General features: G+C 33.0%; 2 protein-coding genes across 2 annotated transcripts in view; one reads left to right on the top strand and one right to left on the bottom strand.

Annotated features, from left to right (window-relative positions):
• Positions 1–25430, top strand: part of LOC125073806 — a 414713-nt gene that overhangs the window by 267611 nt on the left and 121672 nt on the right. The window lies entirely within an intron of this gene.
• Positions 9386–12458, bottom strand: LOC125073807 (serine protease snake-like). The gene is made up of 2 exons (XM_047684866.1): positions 12442–12458; positions 9386–10396 (listed from the first exon to the last, which is right to left on the bottom strand). The coding sequence occupies exons 1-2, from the start codon at positions 12456–12458 to the stop codon at positions 9442–9444; spliced, it is 972 nt and encodes a 323-aa protein (XP_047540822.1). The 3' UTR covers positions 9386–9441.

Below are 25430 nucleotides of genomic sequence, written 5' to 3'. Positions count from 1 at the left end.
CAAAGCATAGTTATAAATCCGGCTAACAATAAAACCATCCCTTAATCACTATTAATTTACTAACGTCCAATGACGATTAAGCATTAAAGTTTTAAGCCGTCTGTTACACGCGCAATCGCATCGAGCTATTATGGGGAAACTATTTGCGACAGGGCTGAACGACGATGAAATTTTTAAATGATCTGGACTTTCAAACAAAAAACAATGATGCTTAGAATGAATTCCACAGTGGTCTCAAACGGGTATTCCCCGTCCTAAGTTCTTTATTTAAAATTCAATAATCTCGTCAACATTTTGAAAAACAAAAAAAAACAAATATTATAATAATAAAAATTGATAAATAAAACAAAACCGTGTTTTTTTTATTATAATCGATATATTTATGAGTATAGAGAGAAAATACCTAACGTATAGGTGTTCTCATGACAACTTTAAGGGGGAGAAATGTCCAATCACCAATCACCAACAATGTACTCCTCCTTAAATTTGTCGCTTTATAATAAATTAAGGCGTACGAAGTCGGGACAGACAGCTTGTTGTATAGTCAATAAAATCATAATTATAAAGGGATTAAGTAATAAAGTTAATAATAATAATGTCAGATGATATGGCAACCCTACAAACAGTGATCACAATTCATATATTCGTATTTGGTAATGCACGTGATATACATACACGCCGCTTGGCGTTGCCCGTCGGTTGCGTGTTATCATTATGCATATGCTGAACACGATTGATCGTAGTCAGAATTAAGTTTACTTTATGAATATAACATCGAACGACAATATTTGCAATTCTATAGCAAATATTTTAAATATTTATTAATAAATACCATATTATATCGATAAAAATATAATAATTATTATTATTGTTTATATCAGTCATACTTAAATTTTGAATTTGTCTGGTAATAAAAATATGCACGCACACAAAAATAAAAATAAAATCAGCTTAAAGATACACCAAAGCCACGGATAATATGTCTGTGTAGATACAATTGTATAATAGAATATATACATTTTAAGTTTGTTTTTTTTAATTCAGGCTGACACTGAAAACTATGAGGAAAGCATGTATGTATGTATCATTGTATGATTTTCTGCCACACATCAAGCAATTTGCAATGGAATAGTGTGGTAGGATTAACTTTAAGCATGACGAAGGTTTAAAGTTTATTCTTAAAGTTTAAGATTAGAAGGCCGACGGTTGGACATATACAAGTTTAAGTTCAAGTTTCGTCGAAGTATCTTCCTACCACTAATTATGGTAATTACCAACATTTGTATATAATCAACTATTAGATTAGAAAACCTACATATATAAGCCGAATTCAAAAATAAAAATAGTTAACTATCAACTTATCTCAGAAATCTATCAATTATGAACCAATTTGATACTTCCGTTTGGTTGAATTTTAAATATGAAAAAAATATACCATCCTTTAAAATAAAAGATACAGAACGTTATTTTATTATTTATTTATTTTCTCGTGGTTTTATTTAGTATTATTTTACAATATTTCATGTAATTTTTAAAGCCCTATAACATAACAGCGACGACCTCCGTGGTCGGGCAGTGTGTACACCGGTTTCCATGGGTACGCCACTCCGAGGTCCCGATTTGGATTCCCGGCCGAGTCGCTGTAGAAAAAGTTCATTAGTTCTCTATATTGTCTTGGGTCTGGGTGTTTGTGGTACCGTTGTTACTTCTGATTTCCATAACACAAGTGCTTTAGCTACTTAAATTGGGATCTGATTGATTATTTATTTATAACATCGTACAAAACGCCGTAACCCTTAAAAGTCGAAGTTTATCTCTTTATATTCTCATACCTGATTAACCTGTGAAGTAACTTCGAAATTCCTCTCAACTAATCTTAGACCAAGTCAAAGTCTTCGTATTTAGTAACATTTGCATATTTCCACTTCTCTGTTGTTTTAGGTTTGTTGACCTTTTGACAGTTACATCTGATATTAGCAATGCAAGGACGCCCAATGTTGATCTTACGAACTTCACTCCGTTTGTTCTATAGTAACTGTAATGAAGTCGGACCTTAGTCTAGGTGGCAATCTCAATTAAATATGGAACGGAGCTTATAAGGGCCTCTTAAAACGGTTACATCAATGAAAAGAGGTGAATATTTACCGCCAATCTTTGACCTGGTCACACTACTTGGTCACGAGAAATTAACTCCTTTGGGACGAATGTAGAGCCTCCACTCTCTCTTTCTTTTTTTTTATCTTTGTCTCTTTCTATTTTATACGGTTTTATAGATGAATATTTAAACTTATTTTTGGTATTGCTTTAATTCACACGGGATTGAAAAACATTGCATTACATTTACATTACATTAGTAGCCTGTAAATTTCCCACCGCTGGGCTAAGGCCTCATCTCCCTTTGAGGAGAAGGAATGAAGGAAGGAAGGAGAAGGCGGATAGACATTGGCGCCTTAAAAATTGTTAACCATTCCTTACATCACCAATGCGCCTCCAACCTGGGGAACTAAGATGTTATTGCCCTTGCGCCTGTAGTTGTTCAAGCTAAATATTTAATATCATAAATGATATAATAAATAAGTGTGTTTGTTATGATTTTACGTCTTAACTTCTCTATCGATCAGCATGAAGTTTTGCACACACGCTGTGAGGGCTATAGGAGAGAAAATAGGACACCTAAAATCTACCAACGCCTTCCCCCCTTTCATTAACACGCAGGGAAAGCTGGGATAGAAACTAGTATATTACACAGTAAAGAATACCAGTAATATGAGAGCATTTGCAGAAGAAAAACTCAATATTTAAACTTTTAGATATATCTGTTGATGTCAAGAAGACAATAAAAAGAAAAATATATTTTTATAGATTTTCACAGACATAAGTTTATGATAGAATAGATTCCCAGATTAATATGAAATGTTTCAAACTCTATTTCTGTTCAAAAACTTAAAGTTGATATATAGGTATATCTCGCCGCAAAATACGCAGGGAACTGTAACTTAATTTGTTTCAAAGAAAAAGTAAAGAAACTCGATCGAAAACAAGTTCTGGACTATTGGAAACTTGCTGACTTCGCGTGTAAATAAAAAATTATATTAAAGTTTTAGTTAAAACAGAGTTATCTTAAATATCAGAAATTACTGCTCTACAATAATTAGTCTTAAACTTACAAAAACAATATTTTATTGACCTCATCTGTCTATACTAAAGTTACAGCCTGTAAGTGTCCCACTGCTGGGTTTGGACCTTCTCACCATATTGAGGAGAAGGTTGGGAACCTACTCCACCACGCTGTACCAATGAGAGTCGTTGGATGCACATGTGCCAGAATTTCATTGAAATCAGACACATGCAGTTCCCTCACAATGTTTTACTTCAGAAGCTCGAGATGAATTATAAACACAAATTAAGCACACGAAAACTCAGTGGTACTTCCCCGAGTTTAAACCCGCAATCATTGGCTAAGTTTTAAACGAGAAAACAATTAATTAATGTACATAATATTTAAGCATATTATGTACAAAAACAAACAAGATGCAGTTCATTTCGAAGAAGGTTTTATTGAATATGTTTCTATAAATAGCTGCGCTTCGCAGTTTCACCCATTTTAATCTCAGATTATTAACGTGACCAGCGTGAATTTAATATTCCTTTAATCAAACAAGTGTTGTGGACGATTTAATGACACTAGAAAACGCGTTGAAGTAATTAAAAAAGTTAGTACGCGTTGAGTATACATATTCTGTAAGTACCAACTCGAATGTGATGTCCATCATCGGCTCTAATGTGCAGTCTAGTTAGGTACCACCCACTCGTCAATGTATTCTACCGCCAAGCAACAGTACTTAGTAATGTTGTGTTCCGGTTTGAAGGATGAGTGAGCCAGTGTAACTACACACACAACGGACATAACATCTTAGTCGCCAAGGTTGTTGGCGTATTGGTGATATAATGAATGATTAATATATCTTAAAATACCAATGTCCGCCTGCAATAGTGACCACTTACCATCAGTTTGCCCATTTACCAGTCTGCCTACATATATGACTTAAAAAAATAGCGTATCCCTATACGTTGGTTTTCATAATTGCACGAGACATTTCTTTCATAAAACAATATATTAATTAACTTCAATGATATACAAATAAAAATTTAAAACAATTACTGTACAGATCATGATCTCGTGGAACGGTGGCAGGATTGCAAGCAGCATTTTCCCAAGCTCTTCTACAATAGAACTGCTAAATCCTACCTGCATTGACACCGCATCACCATTAGTAAATTGTTTCCTGAATTAGACATAACGCGTTTTGAACAACGGGTTGTGGATTTCAACGTACCTTAAACATGTCTATTTTATTACCAATATTATAAAGATTTTTTTTTGTGTGTTTGTAATCGATAAACTTGCAAACTACTGAAACGATTACTTTTGCCCAAAATCTTCATGGTTGTTCTCTTTATTACTAAAAGTCGTGTAAAATTCTACATTACATTGTTTGTGATAATGCCGTTCGGCTTCCGGCTTCCCTGATTTTTTTTTTTTAATGTCGGCCAAAATAAAATTTGCGATATTTTATTTCCGTAATAAAAAAGCTTTCAGACATTTATTTAGTGTTATAATCACAAATTGAATCTTAAGCGAGTGATCCCGCGGGTAATGCTAATATATTATATGAATTTAAAAGTACATATTCCATCATTCTGTATATGGATATTGCTTTGTAATACAGACCTTAAGCCTCGACACGGCGACGTCATGTCCAACCTGATGTCAATATAACCTACATTAACCTGTGTTGTAGAACTCCGAATATTAACTATATCTAGGTGAGCTATGTCGTTGGAATCGGTGTAGAGTATTAGGAATTTTAAACTTTATGAACAAATCACGTCACGATGGCAACCACTTACCATCAGGTGACCCATTTGACCGTCCTACCTATCTATAGTGTATTCTAAAAACACATGTTCATGGCTGATAATAAAGAGTAACTGAGTTCCATGTCTCTGTAAAATTTATATTCTGCACTAATGGTAGGTTTATATTTAATTAAACCATGTACAATATTCATATAAAAGCTTATAAGAGCTTATTTAAACCAAGAATATTTTGTTTAACTATAAGTAATATACGACAGAAATGAAATTGTGCACATTCATGGCAAGTAAATCTTAAATATCAAATTAAATAAAAAAATAAAATCTTAAGTGATGAAGTTTTCTCATATTAAACAGTATATGAATACTGTTTAATATGAGAAACAGATAAAGTTTCATCTTTTATGTAACCATCCTTATTTGGAACAATTTTGTATCTAAAATTTTAATAATTTAAAAATTGTGTTCAGCAAATAAATGAACGTAAAAATCATTCGTCTACTGGTTTTTTTATATCTCTAATTGATACCCCGTGTACGTTATATCTCGTGACCCCGACATTATCTGACGTATAAAACCCTGACGCTAAAACCAGGGTACGAAATTAATCAGTTCAAAGATTAAGTCTTGAAATGACTCCAATATGAAAACCGATAACACGGGCCAACAGACGGGTTTGAAAAGGCGGGATTTAAAAACGCGGTCTATTCAACGAATCCAAACATAAGTGTCTTGAATCTCAATGATTGGAAAAGTTTCAATAAGACACTTTCAATTTGATAACCGCCTGATGAAAATTGAATTTCGAAAGTTCATGCGATTCTATGATTGAAGGTCATAATTTACATACAATTATATACACAGAATTTATTTTAGGGTGTTATATATAATTTACTTCCTTGTTGATCTACTGGCTAAATGTCTCGATAAATCCCGAGATCAGAGGTTCATACCTCATCATCGATAAAAACTTATTAAGTGCTTTAAGTCATGGTTAATAGTCGTCTACAAATCGCAGTAGAAAAAATCACTTAAAATATGTCAAAGGTTCGACCCAATTAAAATATTCAATTAAGACCCAAGATTAGGGTCTAAATAGATTCGGATACACGGACAACGGTCGCTTGATTAAACCGAGTTATTTCATTAACTGCCGATCTTCAGGATATTCCAGGAATCTGATCAAACTCGTGATGTTCACGCGTAAAAATATTTTGGATCTACCCAAAACCGCCGGACAAAGTTACCTTTAAATAGTATGAAGAGGTAAAATTTGTTTGTTTGTTAATTTTTAAATAGGAAGTTCTTCTAATCTTCTAATAGGCCGACTCCGTCCAATCAAACCCAAGGATCTGCGGCCTTATGAACTAGGCACAAGATCATCGAGACAATCATAAACCAAATAATAAATAATTGATAATATTTATAATAAGATTTCTACCGGTGATATGAGACGATCTCAGAGCCGAGATGGCCCAGTGGTTAGACCGCGTGCATCTTAACCGATGATTGCGGGCCCAAATCCAGGCAAGCATAACTAAATTTTCATGTGCTTAATTTGTGTTTATTATTCATCCCGTGCTCAGCGGTGAAGGAAAACATCGTGAGGAAACCTGCATGTGTCAAATTTCAACGAAATTCTGCAACATGTGTATCTACCAGTCCGCATTGGAGCTATGCTCCAAACCTTCTCCTCAAAGGGAGAGGAGGATTTAGCCCAGCAGTGGGAAATTTACACGCTGTTAATGTTGTAATGTTGTTGCTACCGGTGAGATGAGACGATAATATTTCAACCAGTACTTTTCGGAAAAATGTAATAAAATTCCTATCGCCAAGTCGGCCATTGGAGAGATTGTTTTTCAAAAAAAAATGCAAAAAACTGAACTAAGTAGCAAAAGCTATTTGCGGAATAAAGAAGCGACGTTAATAGAGAAACGACTTCCGGCGGAAGCTTAAAGAAAAACAGTTTTAAAGGAATTTGTTTACCACAAAGATAAGATTAAGATTCTTCGGGAAGTTCCTATTACAGAGTTGCTTTAAAATTTCATTGAATCATCTTAACAGCCGAGGAACTATTACGATTAGCAATTCATCACAGATACGAATACATTTATATAATTGAAATAAAATACGAAAAGAAAAATAAAATTACAATCTACTAAGAAAATGTCTTAGAATAACTTTATATTAATGTCCAAACTCTTCAATACTTTAATGAAAATTCGTAGTCCCAATTTCCATTATAATTTATTATGAATATTTGCATCATTTTGTTTGGCATCAATAGGCGGACAGACTTGGACACCCATGTCTGAAATTTTAACTATTTCTTGCACAAACAACGCGCTACTAACTTTGTAAACTAAGATGTTAGGTCCATTCAAACCGGAACACGACTATACTAAGTATTGCTTAAGATAAGTACATAAGTGTGATCTACCCAAATGGGCTTGCATAAAGTCCTACATTCAATTAATTAAAAAAACATTCATACCTAAGCTATCTATATAGTATTGTATAAAGCTGGATATATTGTATGAAGAATCTTATTGCGTAAAATAGGCCTGTTATTGAGGAAGGAAGGAAGGAAGGAAGACAAGTTCACGCTACGAAGTCGAACAGTAGACGACTATATACGTCAACCTATCCGATAAACTTTACAAATGTTTGATTGTTTTTTTCACGTCTTAAGGGTGTCTCCTACGAGGCCGATCATGATAAAGCAAAAAAATATATATTTATTTCAGTTAAACATTCATTTGGGTCACCTAGTATGTTCTACCTTAAAATTTAATAGATTTAGAAATAGATATGACTAAACAATTTGTGTCAAAATAACACAGGCTTAATAATTTTAAATCCTCACAGGTGAAACTACAGGACATGTTGTTATCGTTACCAAAATAAAAATAAATGAAAAAAAAATTATAATCATTTTGTAATAAAATACTTATGTCTGATATAATATAAATTAATATTTCAATTTAAACTGAACTTATTAATGGTAAATTTAAAACGATTCTCAGAAAGAAAGTTCATCTCCTTTGAAATATAGCGTCCATATTATTTCAATCTTAAACGGTATTGATATATATCTTGGATTATTTTAATAACTTATTTCTGCTCTAACACAAATGAAATATCTTTTTGAGAAATCTCAGGCTGTAAATGTCTGGAATAAGGACTCCTCCTTTTGAGGTGGGAGTTTGAACCATGCTGCTTCATTGTGGGTAAGGAAACACTTGGCAGATTTTCATTCCACACATTCAAGTTTCCTCACGTTGTTTTTTTCGATTTAATAAGTATATTAGTTACGGAGCTATGGCGTAAAATCTGAATTAATATTGAAGTAATATTAGATACATAAAAAAACATGATATGTTAATGTATAATATAGTCTAGTTTTAGTCACGGCCTTAACCATGAAATAAAAAAATAAATAAAGTTCAATTTAATCACGAGGCATTTCTTTAATAACAAAAAACATTTAACAATATCTATTTGTTTTTGTGGGATGAAAAAAATGACTTTTCAAGCATTAGGGAATAAAATATAATCTAGCCTTTATGATAGTCAGTCAGAACATTTTTTTAGATTAAAAAGTATTTTTTGTCATTAATAAAAACTGACACTTCAATCAGACAATTTTCTAAACAGAAAATTGCCTGATTCAAGTGTAAGTTACGAATTGTATTTTCCGTAATAAAACGACTTTCTAACTTTCTCTAACTTTAATTGTCTATTTTTCAACGTTACATCAGCCGGGCGAATTACCTTAGTTACGAACTGGAGAGCTAACTTTTAACATAAAAAGTGTTTAAAATAAATAAAAGGAAAATCACAAAAATCAAAGATCACGTCCTACTGCTAGAATACAAGGTAAATTATTATCTAAGTTGGTGTCAAATTGACATTGTATCAAAAACTAATCTAATACCGAATCTGAATTCCACGAAAAAAAAACAAAGAAAATATATTTTTCAACTGACACACTTCCCCATTTGCTATGAACACCATCTTCATTCCACACCCGTTCGCTCCCAAACGTAACACTTACATATATATTTTTTATTCCGCACCTGTCCCTTGCGGCTTCAATCTTGACGGTTTTTTTCAAAGAACACTCCTTTTGTTTCAGGTGAGACCCTATCCTTCAATATATATCATAACTAAAATATTCAAAGAGAACTATATCCAAGAGGCTGGAGTATTTTATATGGAGATTATTGTAAGTATGCAAATTTTTAATTATAAGTTAGTTTATTTCGTTCGTTATAGACGGGATCGGGAAGTTATTGTGAATTATAGAATTCACAAAATGTATTTGTTTTATAGATATACTAGTATATCATAAATGACGCTGCGTATCAAATAATTTCATATTCAAGGTATACATTCTGGATTAGTTCCATAAAAAAATGCGTTCACCAATAAACTGTTCTGTGGTAATGTCCCAAAGGTTCAATGGAGTATCTCAATGGTTTCGATCTTTGTAAGCATCAGCTATTAAGTACTTCCTAGTGCAAAAACTCGTCTTTAAGATTTACAGTTGCATGTAAAATTTTAACAATTTTCAGTGTCATTCATCATAGTATCCTTTATTACTTTTTGCGATACTGAATAATCAGGCCATACAATATTTTCAATCCATTCAACGTATTTTGAAACTCTCGTGTAAACACCTGGTGCCATTTTTCTTCCACAATCTCTACCAAAAGATGTGACTCCAACTATTCTATGCAGAGGAAAAGTATTAATGCAATCAACTCTCTCATCCATCACTTGCAAAGGTCCACCTGAATCCCCTTGACAAGTATCTTTACCCCCATGTTCGTAATCGCCAGCGCAAAGTTGATTTTCAGTTATGCCCTGAGCCAAAACTTTTCTCTTTATCATATATCGCATAGATCTGTTACAAATTTTACTATTAACAATGTCTACATCTACCTTCATTAATGTTTCACTTCCAGTTAGAGCATTGGATACCGTTTTACCAAAACCGATAACTGTCAGCTTCATACTATCTGTGTAATTAAGATTTAAGCATGCCAATCGTATATTTCTACTCAGAACAAAGTCTGGTTTGCCTTTCATCAAAGCAATATCATGATATTTAGATGGTGGTTTATATTCTGGATGAGAAATTATCTCATCGATTTCTCTTTCTTGAGCTAATTCTTCGACTTCATCGAATTCGAAAGTGGCAGTACCAATTCTAATAATACTTGCTATTCCATCTGAAGGGTCTTCAACACAATGTGCAGCGGTTAAAACCCACTTTTCACTTATGAGTGATCCACCGCATTTCCAGATCGGCAGATCTTGAACATGCTTTCGAAACCCAATCAAAGCCATGTGAGGATACAACAGCAAGTCAACGGGCACTCGAACTCTAAAACTTGGATTTAAAATATTGTGACATTCTAACATAGATAGAGCATATTTCTTGCAAGCATTAAAAGCCCGTTCCCCGACCGACGATGCCCTTAACGCCAGTAATGATATAACTATAGCGTATCTTTTTGCATAAATAAACATTTCCCATAAAGTAACTTATGACTAGAGTATATTTTTTCTCGCTCGTTTCCTGACAGTCATCAGCGAGTGCTGGTATTATCACTAATTCGTTTCGGTAACTTAATGGTACGTGAAAATTTGCCGTAAAAGTAATCTTAGCGTTTTAAATCGATATTATGCTATGGTTGTATTATTGCATTTCGTCCTGTGCCCATGACTTGTTTTCAAATTGTTTTTTTTTTCTTTTATTAAATCGTTAAGGATAAAAAATATTACTTAGTGAATTTAGATTATTATTTAAAATCTTTACATAAATACTCTTTTGTAAGAAAGCACAGAATGCATAAATGTATTCTCGATAAAAACACTTCTTTTGGTGAGCGACCAGATTTACGTTGATGCATAATTTTATTTGCTTATTAGAATTTGACGTTAATTGTTTTCTCAAATAAGACGTCAACATCTACGCGACATTCGAATCAGCGAATTCCAACAAAGTTTTGATAAGTTCCGAAAACTGAGAGTTATTTAATGAGAATCCTGTTGAATCAATACTGAGATTTAGAAAGGAAAAATCTTATTCCGCTAAAATTTGTTGAAGTGAACGAAGTAAAACTAATAGAACGTATTTCTGTTTGCTGTTCCGTCAGCGTCTTGCAATTTGACCCGAAAATACTTTTAAATTTAGGGTGACTAGACGAGATGATTTCAAAGATATTTCTGGGATTCTGGTACATACTGTTTGTCTAGAAAACTTTGCGAAATTCAGGATATATTTTTAGCGTAATGGGACTCAAAAGATTTAAATTATTTTAAGCCGGAAATATTTATCCAAAGTTAATACGATGATTGAATCAAAATCAAAATATACTTACAAACGCTTTTGAATCGTCATTTAACAAACTATATGAGTATATGTGAAGCTACCACCGGTTCGGAATGCAGATTCTACCCAGAAGAACCGGTAAGAAATACAGTAGTTACTCCTTTTCAACATTTAAAAATACAAAGTCGTGTTAGTTAAATACAATCTGAATGAATTTGAATGTGGACGTTAGTATCAAATACCTTAGTATCTTGGGTTGTCTGGAAGAGATGGCTAATTAGCCATAAGTCCGTCCATTGTACGACACTCATAATCAACATTTATTTTTTAGTATTTTACTAACTTTGTTTTACTTTTTATTCTGTGTGTTTCTTTATTTCTGTTTGTGGTGTACAATAAAGTAAATTTCATTCATTCAAACCTTGTATCAGACGACCTTCCCTTTTTACCTCACTATGATCAGTATGTCTCAAGATTTTCTATATCGGATTGATGTCAAAAAATACCGTGATTTATAAAAAAAGTCATATTATTTACTTCATTATTGAAGCATCACGTTTACCAATTTATAGTCTAAGAAATTGTATTTAAATATCCGAAATATATTGAAAATTATGGTCTCCCCACGTATTACGTATCCATGAAATGCAAGCTTTCAAATAAAGAGTTCAAATTTGGAAATTCACACAGTTTCAATATGCATTTCGACATAACGAATACTTCGTGTGATGTGAAATTAGTGTACCTTTTGAAAACAGATGATGAATAAATATTTTACTCGAAATCCTTAAGCTGGCACCTCCTCTAAAGGAAAAATTGCCAAGTTTTTATCGTCAACGCGTACTACAGAGTAAGTTTTTGATGATTTAAGTATTCTTATTATGTATTTATTATTATTTTTACACGACTGCCCAAAATAGGGGGCCATGTCGCCGGGGTTCATGTGTGTGTGCGAGTTTTTTTTATTCCATGGTAACTTTTAAATACCTGCACAGATATTCATGTTCGACACCAGCTATATTTTTTTTTAAAATTACTTTTTTATTAAAATAAGGTTAGAGTCATAATTTTTCTGAAGGATAAAGAAAGAGCAGTCTTAAGTCTAAAAGTGATACAGATTCTAATTCATACCAGTAAATAAATTAGGTTCATAAATATTTCATTATAACTTTAAAACATAAAACATTACTGCTAAATGCATCTCTGCTATTAAACAGCACAGAGCCAAATATTTCATAACTAGCTTCTACGCGCGGTTTAACCCGCGGTGACGTTACTACACCGCCCCGCTGTTTGAAGTCATGTTATATTTTCAATATAAAATATTACGCCTTATATATTGAGTACAATATATAAGGCGGATCGTTAGCCCTTTTTAAAAACATAGGTGCTCACACTTATGTACGAATGCGGGAGGTTCTACTTCTTCTTAAAATGCGTGCAGATGATTATTTTTTATTGTGATGAATGTAATTCGTAATTCTCCTGCTTGAAAAATCAGTAGTTATTAGGACTTGAACTCGGAATCATCGGTTAAGATACACATCGTCTAATCACTAGGCAAACGAGGCTCAAGTAAGGCCATTAAAATCCATTAATCGACGGCATCATCACTAAAACAGCGATCTCTTCCAGGCAACCTAAAGTTAGAGGAAAGAAACAGAGATAGATATAGGTAGGGGTGTACGTAGAAGATATAAATTCATTAAAGTATAATAATAATATCCTTAAAATAAAATAGAGCCGAGATGGCCCAGTGGTTAGAACGCGTGCATCTTAACCGATGATTTCGGGTTCAAAACCAGGCAGGCACCACTGAAATTTCATGTGCTTAATTTGTGTTTATAATTCATCTCGTGCTCGGCGGTGAAGGAAAACATCGTGAGGAAACCTGCATGTGTCTAATTTCAACGAAATTCAGTCACATGTGTATTCCGGCAACCCGCATTGGAGCAGCGTTGTGGAATATGCTCCAAACCTTCTCCTCAAAGGGAGAGGAGGCCTTTATCCCAGCAGTGGGACATTTACGGGCTGCTAATAATGAAAATAAAATATTTCTTGTGCAAATGTGACAATGAACTTATATTATAAACAGTATATTTACCTACCAGTCTGACACAAATTTCACCACTATTATTTATTTCATTTCTCAATATCAACTCTACTTATATCAGCTAAACATTTACAATAATATAATTAACAATACATATGTATTCCATTGTATTATATCGTAACAAGACACCATTTATTATATTTCGAATTTAATTAATAGCTCAAGGAACAATAGCTATGACTAAGACACAATAGATGCTTTTTATACGAGACGATTGCGATACGATATTGAATAATTTTGTGCCAAAATATTCTCGAATCGTAAAACGAATACCGTATGCAATTTTTTTACGAAAACTATTCAATAATATTATCTTTTAGTTTATCATTTCGTTGTATATGACGGCTGTAGTGAGCTATATCTCATATTATAACGGCGATGGACGTTTGTTCCTCAATCACGCCAGAACGGCTGAACGGATCTGTATGAAATTTAACAATTTTGATAGATTATAATCTGGAATAGTACAAAGGCTACATTTAAATTCTCTCATCTTCGTTGATTAGAACTTAGGGTACTTTTAAATCTATTACCTGCACCTTAACTCTATTTTGTAATCTAGGTAGGCGGACGACCAAGTGGGCCACCTAATGGTATGTGGTCACCAACGCCCATAGACAATGCCACTGTAAGAAATATTAACCATTTCTTACATCGCCAAGGCACCACCAACCTTGAAAACTGAGATGCTATATCCCTTGTGCCTATATATGTATATAGTTACTCTTCAAACCGGTACACACCAACACTGGGTACTCTTGGTTGATGGTAGAATATATGAGTGGGTGGTACCTACCCACTACGACTTCCATAAAGCCCTACCACTAAGTAAAAACACCTTTCGCTTTAATGTCAATCTTTGTTGACTCGACAGATTTATTACTTATATCTTGTTGAAAAATCGTACTGGTTTTAGTCGTACCGTCTAAAATACACATACAATATGAAGGCTAGATATAACGTTAGAACTGCTCTTGGTAATTCCATTATAATTATATAATATTTTCTCATTATTCTTCTTTGCATTTCTGCCAAATCTGAAAGATAAACAAGTTCTATAAAGATCTAAAACCATAAATGCGTGAGACCCCATTTTTAATAACAAATACAAACAAGGCCTTATTCTTTTTTTTTGGCCTCTCCAACAACGCGTTAAGTTTGGGGGTCAAAAGCCCAATTAGTCAGGACCGTACTTGCTACATTTACCTTATCTAGCCCGCGTTCTTTTCATACATTGAGGCTTCAAAATTGGATTACAATTATTTTCTTTAGTTAACGATTCTTATAATTATAACAACATTATTAGGGTAAAAGGTATGATTAATGGAAGTATAAAATGATCATTCATCGTTTTATATTGATTTTTTTTTTTTTACTTTTATAATTTAAAAAATCCATCCATTATCTTGTGTATTGTTAAAAAATAATAAATAAGTATAATGTGAACCTAGACTAGGCTATCTGGTGCAGATAGCACGCAGGCTGTATTAGGCATGTGGCCAAACTGCACTGTTACAGAGTTAATACTGAACGGTAGCGTTAGCAGAAAAATTAAAATAACTTGGTATTATTTCATGTTATTTAATTTATTAATTATTAATAATATAATTAAACAGTATATTTATCTTTAAAAAGATATAGATATTCTTGTTCTAAGTAAATTTAACAGAAGTTTTCAGATCAAACACAAAGGATTAAAATCTTTAAAAAATTCACAAGTTTGAGTGCTCTAATTAAACAGGATGGAAATTTCATATATTTTTGTATTTTTCTGTACTTTAAGTACATTACATCAAAGAACTCGTTATAAGAAAAGAACAAAATAAAGTTAATAATAGCTCACGTTTCAGATTAAACTTGTCAGAACATTTCTCTTTAAAGATCAAATTGCTCACAAACAAATTCTAAACAATTCGCAAAGAAAATTCGTGCGGCGAAAATAATCAGCGAAAAATATTCAGTACAAATTCGTATCCGGCGAAGGGGAATAATTAAATTCGCTAAGTTATCCTCGAAGTGTATATTGAATAATTTGAATAAATAATAAATAAAATTGAATAATTTCATTGATAAATTGACATTTAAATTACTACGGTTAGGAAAAAAAATCACATGATTTCCATACATCTTTATGTATCACTCTGACTGCTCAGAAACGTCGAAGAAATAAAAGGCATGATCGTACTTCAAAGCATAAAATGCCAAAAAAAAATCTTTTTAAAAGTATTTTTGTATATTTTTTTATTGTTATGCTGACGGTACCAACTGTATTTGGGGACTGTCCGAATATGCTTTTTGAGATACGCACACGGTCGAGTTGATACTGTTGACCTCTATTTTTATCTATTCTATACCAAATATGTAACAGCGTTTTATATAATAATACTTTTATCCTAAACCTTATACAAGTAATAACATAATAATTTTAGAAATGTGTCATATGCACGTCCTTATTCTATGAATAGCATTCATATTTTTTTCTATTCACATTTCACTGAATCATTTGAGACTTTAAGTTCCCATAATATTTAATATTTAAAATGCGAATGTCACTATTTCTGTTACCTCTTAAACTGCTGAACTGATTTAGATGAAATTTAGTTTGGAATTAATTTGACTCCCGGAAATGGACATAGGCTTTTTGAATTCACCATTCGGTGAAATTAAGGGAGACGATTTGCGTACTATAGGTAGTTTTATAAATTAAGTGCGGCTAAAACAGCAAACAGTAGATTCGGCTAGAAATTATATAACACTTTTTATATAAAAGTTAGTTCTAGGTTTTAGTATTACGTAAAGGAAGTCTGGCGAGCAAATGGGCCACCCGATGGTAAATGGTCGCCAACGCTAGGCATTAGTGCAAGAAACATTAATCATACCTTATAACGCCATTGCGCAAACCATGGGAACTAGAATGTCCCTTGCGCCTGTAATTACACTGGCTCAAACTGCCTCACTCATTTTCCAACCGGAACACAGCAAAATAAAACATTTCTCTCTGAAGAGAACTATTGATGAATGGACTTTATAGGATTTACAAAAAAACAATCACCAAGTTAAATCATAAAATGACGTTTGACAAGAATTTAAACTACTACTAAAAAAAAATCACTGAAGATTTGAATTTGGAAAACTTCTTGACCAAATCAATATACACTTCATTCAAAACTTTTACAAGATCATTTGAATCGCCAATAGAGAGGATCAGATCAAATGTAATGCCATGATCTCCTCAAGATGTAGATTATATCGAAAATACAAGCAACTGGGTTGTTACTGAGAACTGATGATAGCAAAAAATGGGAGTAATGACTGATAACCCCAATAATTTCTGGAAATCACTTGATACGATTAACTGAAGCCTGTGGACATATCGACCCGTCACATGTCAATTGTAGAAGTTTTATAACTTGGAGTGAAGTTACCGAGGATTGTGGATTGGGCTCGACAGACATTAGCATGCGTTTAGGAATATATTTAAACAAACTTTTATTCAAGTATTATATAGCACGTACTTTATATTTATTCTTCCAAATATTGGAATTGGTGGAATTTATTTTATACCATTTATTAAAGTGTAGTTTTATTCTCAACATTCTATAAGGATTTAGGTAACATCTTAGAACAAAAATTCGTGTTATTTTTTCCAATTAAGCTTGTTTTTTTTATTATACTTCTAGCTCGAGGGTACAGGATCAGGGACATGAACATTAAACCTTTTAATTAACCCAACGCTTAAAGGTTCTTTGCACTGTAAAATTAATTTACTTTTTAAATAAAGAACAAGAAATTAAACATCAATATTAATACTATTGTGTGCATTATTGCAAATGTTTTTTCTTAAATCTTCGAAGGGTCAGTATAATCTGAAGTGATCTGATCACGCCTTGCTTTCTTACGCCTACGTTCGGATACTCACATAGTATTATCCTCAAGCATTGTTGTATCGAACTGTACTATTAAGGATGGAATAAGGAAACGAGGTCAAGCAACTACTTTACATGCTGACTGTACGACGGAAATTCGGTTCGGATTATGCGTTTTGAGTACACGCTCTATGACTCTTGAGACGTGAGAGTACGTAACCTTTTGGTAAAAAAATAACAGAGGTCTTCTTCTGGATTTGAACCTGCGATATTTTGTTAAGTGTCCTGTCCTTATCATTATTTATTTTGCATATGACACCAATATATATTTTATTACTATTGGTAGAATTATATAATTTTATATAAGCCAGTATAATCATAGGCACAAGGGACATAACATCTTAGTTCCCAAGGTTGGTGGCGCATTGGTGCATGTAAGGAATGGTTAATATTTCTTACAGCGCCTTTGTCTATGGGCGGTGATGACCACTTACCATCAGGTGGCCCATATGCTCGTCCACTAACCAATGCCATTAAAAAAATAATAATAATTAAAACCTATTTGCTGTCAAAAGTATCTGTCAAAGTAGTGACAGATAAACAATTGAATTATTTCATAATGTCATACGTCTTTTTTGACGGATTCCGTCGTCGCCCGTCACACGCTCGAGTCGAATCTCCATAACAATGCCGAGATAGCTCACTAAACAAGTTTTATTTCTAAAGGGTTGCATTTGAATAAACCATCTTTTGTGGTCGCTATCTGTGGCCAGACAATGTTATTTTCCGAGCGATTTTAGAGCTGAAATTTTGTTTGTCATAATATTTTTACAATTGTGTATATTTTGTTTAATGTTGCTGATGTCGATGTTTTATAATCGGTTTTTTTTTAGAACATATACAATTGTATATCATAATATCTGCTTGTGTTTAGATTTAGGACTAATATTTTAATGCAAATCATTTTCAAGAAACGATGGATGGATTGTGCGAAAGACGATATGGTTAGAAAGAATGTTACTTGTGAGGTGACGTCCGACAGAGAAGTATGGAAGAAGAAGACATGCTGCGCCGACCCCAAGTAAAATTGGGATAAGGGCAGGAGGATGATGATGATGATGAGATCATGTGTTACATATCTTTGCCACAGATAATATCTAGGCGTGATAGATTTATACTCGAAGAGTTTTCGAAATATTTTGAAATTGTTTCCTAGAGTATAATTCATCCAGTATAATTCATCCAATGTCTAGGAAAGCATTTAATGTGTAGTATGCATGATCTCTCTTTAACATTGAATTCGATTGCATCAGTGTTTGTGCGCACACACTCATGCACTATATTTTTCTGAATATTGTAAGATTCGGTGACGCTGTAGAGGCCACTTTGGTCAACAGGTACAATCAATTAAAAAAATCTTTATTATTTTTATTATCATTTAATGTTTTTTAATCTTACTTACTTTGTTATACGGACGCATTGCCAGACATGCCTCTTTTGTCCCTACTGCGTGGTTAGAACGCATGCATCTTAACAGATGATTGCGGGTTCAAACCCAGCACCACTGAATTTTCAAATGCTTAATTTGTGTTTTTTAATTGATCTCGTGCTCGGCGGTGAAGGAAAACTTCGTGAGGAAACCTGCATTTGTCTAACTTCAATGAAATTCTGCCACTTGTTTATCCACCAACCCGCCTTGGAGCAGCGTGGTGGTATAAGCTCCAAACCTTTTCAAAAGGAGAAGAGGGCTTAGCCCAGCAGTGGGAAATTTACAGGCTATTAATGTAATGTGTGTGAGTATTGAAAACCAACTTAAAATCAGAATGTCGCACTATTTGAGACACGATTGCAGACATTTTTTTTTATGTGCCTACTTTTCTTATCCATATCGATACGAATGAGTACATTAGTATAATTATCATTTCGTATTATTGTTCCAAAACAATAAACTACACACAAAAGGAAACCTTATCCCAGCAGTGGACCTTATATATAAAACATTTAATTACGAAACGAAACGCGTAAAATCAAGTAAAATCTTTCGAAATTGCAATTATTGTAATTTATAATTTAACTTCGCGACAATCACGCAAAATTAATAATTTATAATTTATTATTATAAATAATAAAGCGTTAATCTCCATAATGATTATTCTGAATAATATCATACTAATTAAGTAATTGATGTGTACGGTGTTTAATTTAATTATGCTTATTATAAACCGGACAGATAATTACGTAGTACATGGTTTAAATTAAGCGATAATTGTACATAATAATTTCATTCGTTTTGTATTTACGTTATAAGATCTATAATCAACGTAAAACTATTGCTTGGAATATTATGTCACTTCGATACTAATGAAAAGGAGATGATTTTTTTTTGTAATGTTTAAACTGAATGAATAAGAGCCGAGATGGCCCAGTGGTTAGAACGCGTGCATCTTAACCGATGATTTCGGGTTCAAACCCAGGCAGGCACCACTGAATTTTCATGTGCTTAATTTCTGTATATAATTCATCTCGTGCTCGGCGGTGAAGGAAAACATCGTGAGGAAACCTGCATGTGTCTAATTTCAACGAAATTCTGCCACATGTGTATTCCGCCGTGGTGGAATATGCACCAAACCTTCTCCTCAAAGGGAGAGGAGGCCTTTAGCCCAGCAGTGGGAAAATTTACAGGCTGCTAATGCTAATGCTAAAAATGAATGAAAACTACTAATCCAATATACGTAATACTTATATCATAAGCTGCAGCGCGTTTCGAAGAAGGTTTGAGTATTTATTTATTAATAATATATTATGAATACGAAAATAACTCCGTTACTTGTTCACGCTTAAACCGATTTAGATTAAATTTGGTGTGGAGTTTGAGTCCCGGCAAGGGACATATGCTACTTTTTTTTCCACCCGTCACCTGTAAATTCATGATGACGGATGAGTATGTGTTGTGCACATATAGGTAAATAATAATAATAGCAATGAAACTTTTATTTCGACCCTAGCCCGTATAGTGTTAGTAAGACAATGTTTTCTGTTATTAGTACAATTACAAAATTTAACAACGAAACAGTTACATCTGTACTTTACTATTTTTAAAATAATAATATTTATCAATAATATATTTTAAAATGATTAAAATTTACATTTTTTTAACATTATATTAATTTGAATTAAGTAAAATGTTATAGACATCGCGCAGGTAAAGCCGCAAGTTTAGCTAGTATTCTTATACACTAAAATGCTTCGCAGATACAATGCCGTGACGTGAATTTCACGTTTATGTGTTGTTTTATATTAGATATACGATATACTAGTACATAGTATGAGGATATGCTTTAAACGTGTTCGGGTATAAAGGAAACAATTATTAGTCCGACCCGAACTGAACTCATGACCTTGAAATCTATAGCCCTATAAACTCTAAACCAACGAGCCAGTTTATATACTCACACACACAAGCACATCTCTCTAATATCAGAAAATCAAATAATGAACATCAAAACGTCGAGTACGAATGTTATTTTGTTGAAAATAAATTTATTACGAAGCTATAATGTAACAAACAGCAACTGAAACGTATTAAAAGTACAGAATATTAATTGGATGATAATTTCATACCAATGATAAAATGTATGGAGACGATATAAAGAGGCGTGATACTGTTATTAAAAAAAGCAATTATGATGGAATACAATAGCAATCAAATTTGTTACACCCAGTTAATTTATTGAGACTTCGACGGAAATAAAGGCAACTGCATACTGAGCGGTAAAATGTTAATAATTTATTAAACGTTCTTTATTTGAATTAAGAACGTATTTTCTTTTTTTGGTTCCAATAGTATACAGATTATCTCGCCTATGTCAAGTGCGAAATATTAATTTAGGAACTTGACAGATGGATATGTCAATTTATTTTGTTAATTGAAAGTCTGAAAAATCAATTTGACGAAGAAGATTTGAAAACTTTATGTATATATATTTTTTTTATTTGTAATGCATAGGACTGTCAAATGCATCACCTATTGGTATACCCATACCTTAAATCGATAAAGCGCCACCAACCTTGATATCTAAAAAATTACGCCCCTTATATCTGTAATTACATTAGCTCAGCTTGTAAACCGAACACAACGTTAGATACTAGTGCTGGTAGAGCACCACCAAGTAAAGTGCTCATATCAATGGAACATCTTGGGTCCTGTAGTCTGGAACATTAATTTCTTAACACAACAAATATGTCATATGAATGACTGATTTCTCGTTCCATAAAAAGTTATCGTTTTAAGCGCTCAGTTTGTAAACATCTTTATTATTTAGAGTCGCCCCATTGTTTAATGGCGTTACCCGGTTGTCGGACAGGATATGAATCTTTAAAGACATCCTGTCAATAGTTAGATGACATTGATTTGGACATAACAAGTGACTGTAAATCTTTGATTTAAATTATATTTTGTAGTGTCATTGCGACTCATAATTCATATAGTGGTCGTAATACGAGGAGACTAACATATTCAACGACTGTAGATGTACATAAATAATACACCAATGTGAACCCGTAATAGTGAGTTCGACCAGAGCAATACCGAAAATATCCTAACTAACTCACAATTTGAACTCTCGAGTTTTTCTAAAAGAATAAACTCGAACATGAATCGAAACTGGAATATGAATGTAATATATAAAAAATAAGTGATTTGCTAGGGTGACTATGATAATTATAAAATTCATAGGATACTCGTATCAAAATGGCGTATCGCCGTAAGTCGATTGTCAAATTCTCTCGAGTGAGATACGAAGTGAATTCTTACAGAATCACAAACACGTACGACGTCAATCACAGTTTTTGATAAAATTGGTAGCCGACCATTAATACGTGTGGATTTTTTAATTAAATTAAATTTTGAATACATAATTAAAACGACCTCACGGACTTATGTCCTGTTAATATTCAGGTGAAAATGCATAATACGTAAATGAAAAGAATAAAGCTTGTATTTACAATGGAAAAATGCAAGATAAAATGGCATTTAATCATGAGTTATATTTTTTTAAATTCACGAAGCCTTTCATATGGGTATGAAATAAAATGTTGCATATTTCGCAAAGCAAATAACTCCAGAAGTAGATATTCATATCATAAATGCAAGTCCTGGGGTATTCTATAAACATGCGACTTTGGTAGGCGCGGTAGCGGGAGCGGAAACGTGAGCGTTTTTTTTGGCTGCCAAATGGAATATCTTATGGTGAGTGATTAGCATCGACAGACATTGGCACTGCAAATGATATTAAACATTTCTTTATTTGGCCGTAACTCACCTTTCAAAACGTATAGTTTCAACTGTCAAGTAATTTGTACTGACTCCAGATGACTTTATTATATATTGGTTGACTTATCAATAATAAAGTAAAAGACCATGCAATTCTGTATTAATAAATGTGTGTACCAACATAAATGGTCATCAGTCGAAAGTTTTGGAAGTCAATTTATTATTCTATTTAAACTATTTTAGTAAATTATGTACTAAAAGTACTATTCTCCTGCACCCATACTTATTACAGTTTTTGCAATAAAATACATTTGATATTGAAATATTATACCAAATTTTTTTAAGATAATCGCTGACGCTTCCGCTATTTCTCTTAATGTGACCTAACCTAATTCAAACAAACACAAACGTGGGAAATTGCAGCGGTTTGACTGATATAATATTTATTACAGAAGATAATTTCATACAACTGTCGTCGCGTCTGTAATATCCGATGTACTTTACATAATTTCGAAATATATTGTACGTATGTAATCAATGTATATATAGGGATATTAAATTATATTATAGAGAACAGTCTATTATATGTGAATATATTTCTATATTTCTTTGGTGGTTAGAACGCGTGCATCTTAACCGATGATTTCGGGTTCAAACCCAGGCAGGCACCACTGAATTTTCATGTGCTTAATTTGTGCTTATAATTCATCTCGTGCTCGGCGGTGAAGGAAAACATCGCGAGGAAACCTGCATGTGTCTAATTTCAACGAAATTCTGCCACATGTGTATTCCGCCAACCCGCATTGGAGCAGCGTGGTGGAATATGCTCCAAATCTTCTCCTCAAAGGGAGAGGCCTTCAGCCCAGCAGTGGGAAAATTTACAGGCTGCTAATGCTAAAATAATATTTCTTTGACAGCATTTTACATGATACAATTGTTTATTTTTTTTTCCATTTAATTGCCAGTCTGATTTAAACTTCGTTTGTATGGTCAACGTGAAAGTTGAAACATAACATGTATATTATGACCCTCTCGTTAGTATAAAGGCTTGATGTAAGGCCACAGATCCAGAGGTTCTGGGTTCTAGCCCCAGGTTGGTTCAATAATAGTAAAAATATTTTTTTGTCGAAAACTTCTCAGTTCCAGCCCGAAGTCTGTAAGTTGGAAATCTGAATACCGTTGGTCTTATCTGCGCCTGATCCGTTCAACTGTGTTATACTAAGTGGTACATATATACTGGCTGGAGGATTTCACCAGTTTAGTATAATTGTATTGTACAAAATATTATTATGGAATATAGAATAGAAATTTCTCGTTTCATCTTTAAACTATGCTAGAGGAGGGGAGTTAAGAAGGGGGCTATTTTGAATCTTTACTCTACGACCAACCAGTAATACTAAGGATTGTTATATTCTGGTTTGAAGAGAGAAGCACAAGGGAGGATAGCGTAGGCGATTTTACGATGTAACGAATCGTTAATAATTTTAAGTGCTCTTTAGGCAATGGTGACCACCAATAATCAGCTGACGCAAATATGTATAATATCCTCTTTTCTGAAAGCCGTCTACCATTTCCATATTCATCTCTGTTCAAAGTCTGTCACGATAATTTAACGTGTGAAATAAGACAGATGTCTAATCGATGCAGTCATTTAAGGTGTCTACAAATTAATACATTTTTTATTTATGGCGACCGTATGTCGTCCGCCTTGGTCTTTGTCAAGTTCTCTATTTAAAAAAAAAAATTATGGGACACTTAATTACGTTCAGTTAATAACGTCGCTGTGTCATAGTGAGGTATAATTATATTATTTTACCCGAATGTTATGTTGATAAAATTCGTAATGAATTTTTATATGTTATGTTTTTTCAATTAGATCTTAAATTAATATCTTACTAATATCTTAAAACGTTGTGAATTAAAACATTTTTTTGAATTATGAAGAATTTTTTTTTAAATAAGAAGCGCGTTAAGTATGTCGCTTAGAAAAACAAATGGCGAATTCCTTAGTTTTCCTCTTTGGCGATGTGCAAGACCGTCTGGGTTGATCAACCATTCACACATTAGATATGCTACCGCCATATACAATTGCTTAGTACTGTTGTGTTATGGTTTGCAGAGTGAGCCGGCCAGTGTATCTAGAGAAATCGAAAAGAAACTTAGTAGTTACTCTTGTCCAACATTAGCAACAGATTATTTAAATACAATTTTACATAATATATCCTGCCTGAAAATCAACAAGTATTAGCTCAACGCTATTTTATTATCTATAAATTCTTGCATTTAAATATAAATAACGGCAAAGTTAAATATAATTACGAAATTTTATTATAGAAACGAATACTATAAATTAATATATGTATACTATATTTATATATTATATGTATATGTTATTGTCCTCGATGTATAAAATTAACCACTATTGTACTAATCTGGTTAAAACAAACGATTACAATCACGCGAACCCGTGACAAAACGGTTATTTGTCTAATATGTAGTTAAATTTGACATTTTGTTAGTAATCGGTGGGAAACAGCTGTCCTGTGGTCATGGTGGTCGAACTTAATGGTCTAATGTTACAAAGCATTTAATATTAGAATTATTATAGTGTGGTTATGTCGTTTGTAAATGTAATGAGTTTGTTTATTTAATAAAATAGTTATAAAGCTACCCACTCGTTAAATATTCTCAACCAAAATAAATACTTAGTATTTTGTGTTCCGGTTTGGAATGTCAGTGAGCAAGCAACTACAGGCACAAGGGACATAACATCTCAGCTCCTAAGGTTGGCCGTGCACTGACAATGTAATCAGTAGCTAATATTTTTTACCATCCACCACTTATCATCAAGTAATTTCCTGTCCTATATTAAAAAAAATAATAATAAGATAGTATCAGTAAAGCCAAGTAAGCGAATAAATGTAACTAAAACCTTTTAAAGAAGTCCTACTAATGTTT

This window comes from Vanessa atalanta, chromosome 25, assembly GCF_905147765.1.
Source record: "Vanessa atalanta chromosome 25, ilVanAtal1.2, whole genome shotgun sequence".
In the NCBI taxonomy this organism is placed as follows: Eukaryota; Metazoa; Arthropoda; class Insecta; order Lepidoptera; family Nymphalidae; genus Vanessa; species Vanessa atalanta.
The sequence above is the reverse complement of the archived record's forward strand: the minus strand, read 5'-3'. Positions and strand labels throughout refer to the sequence as shown.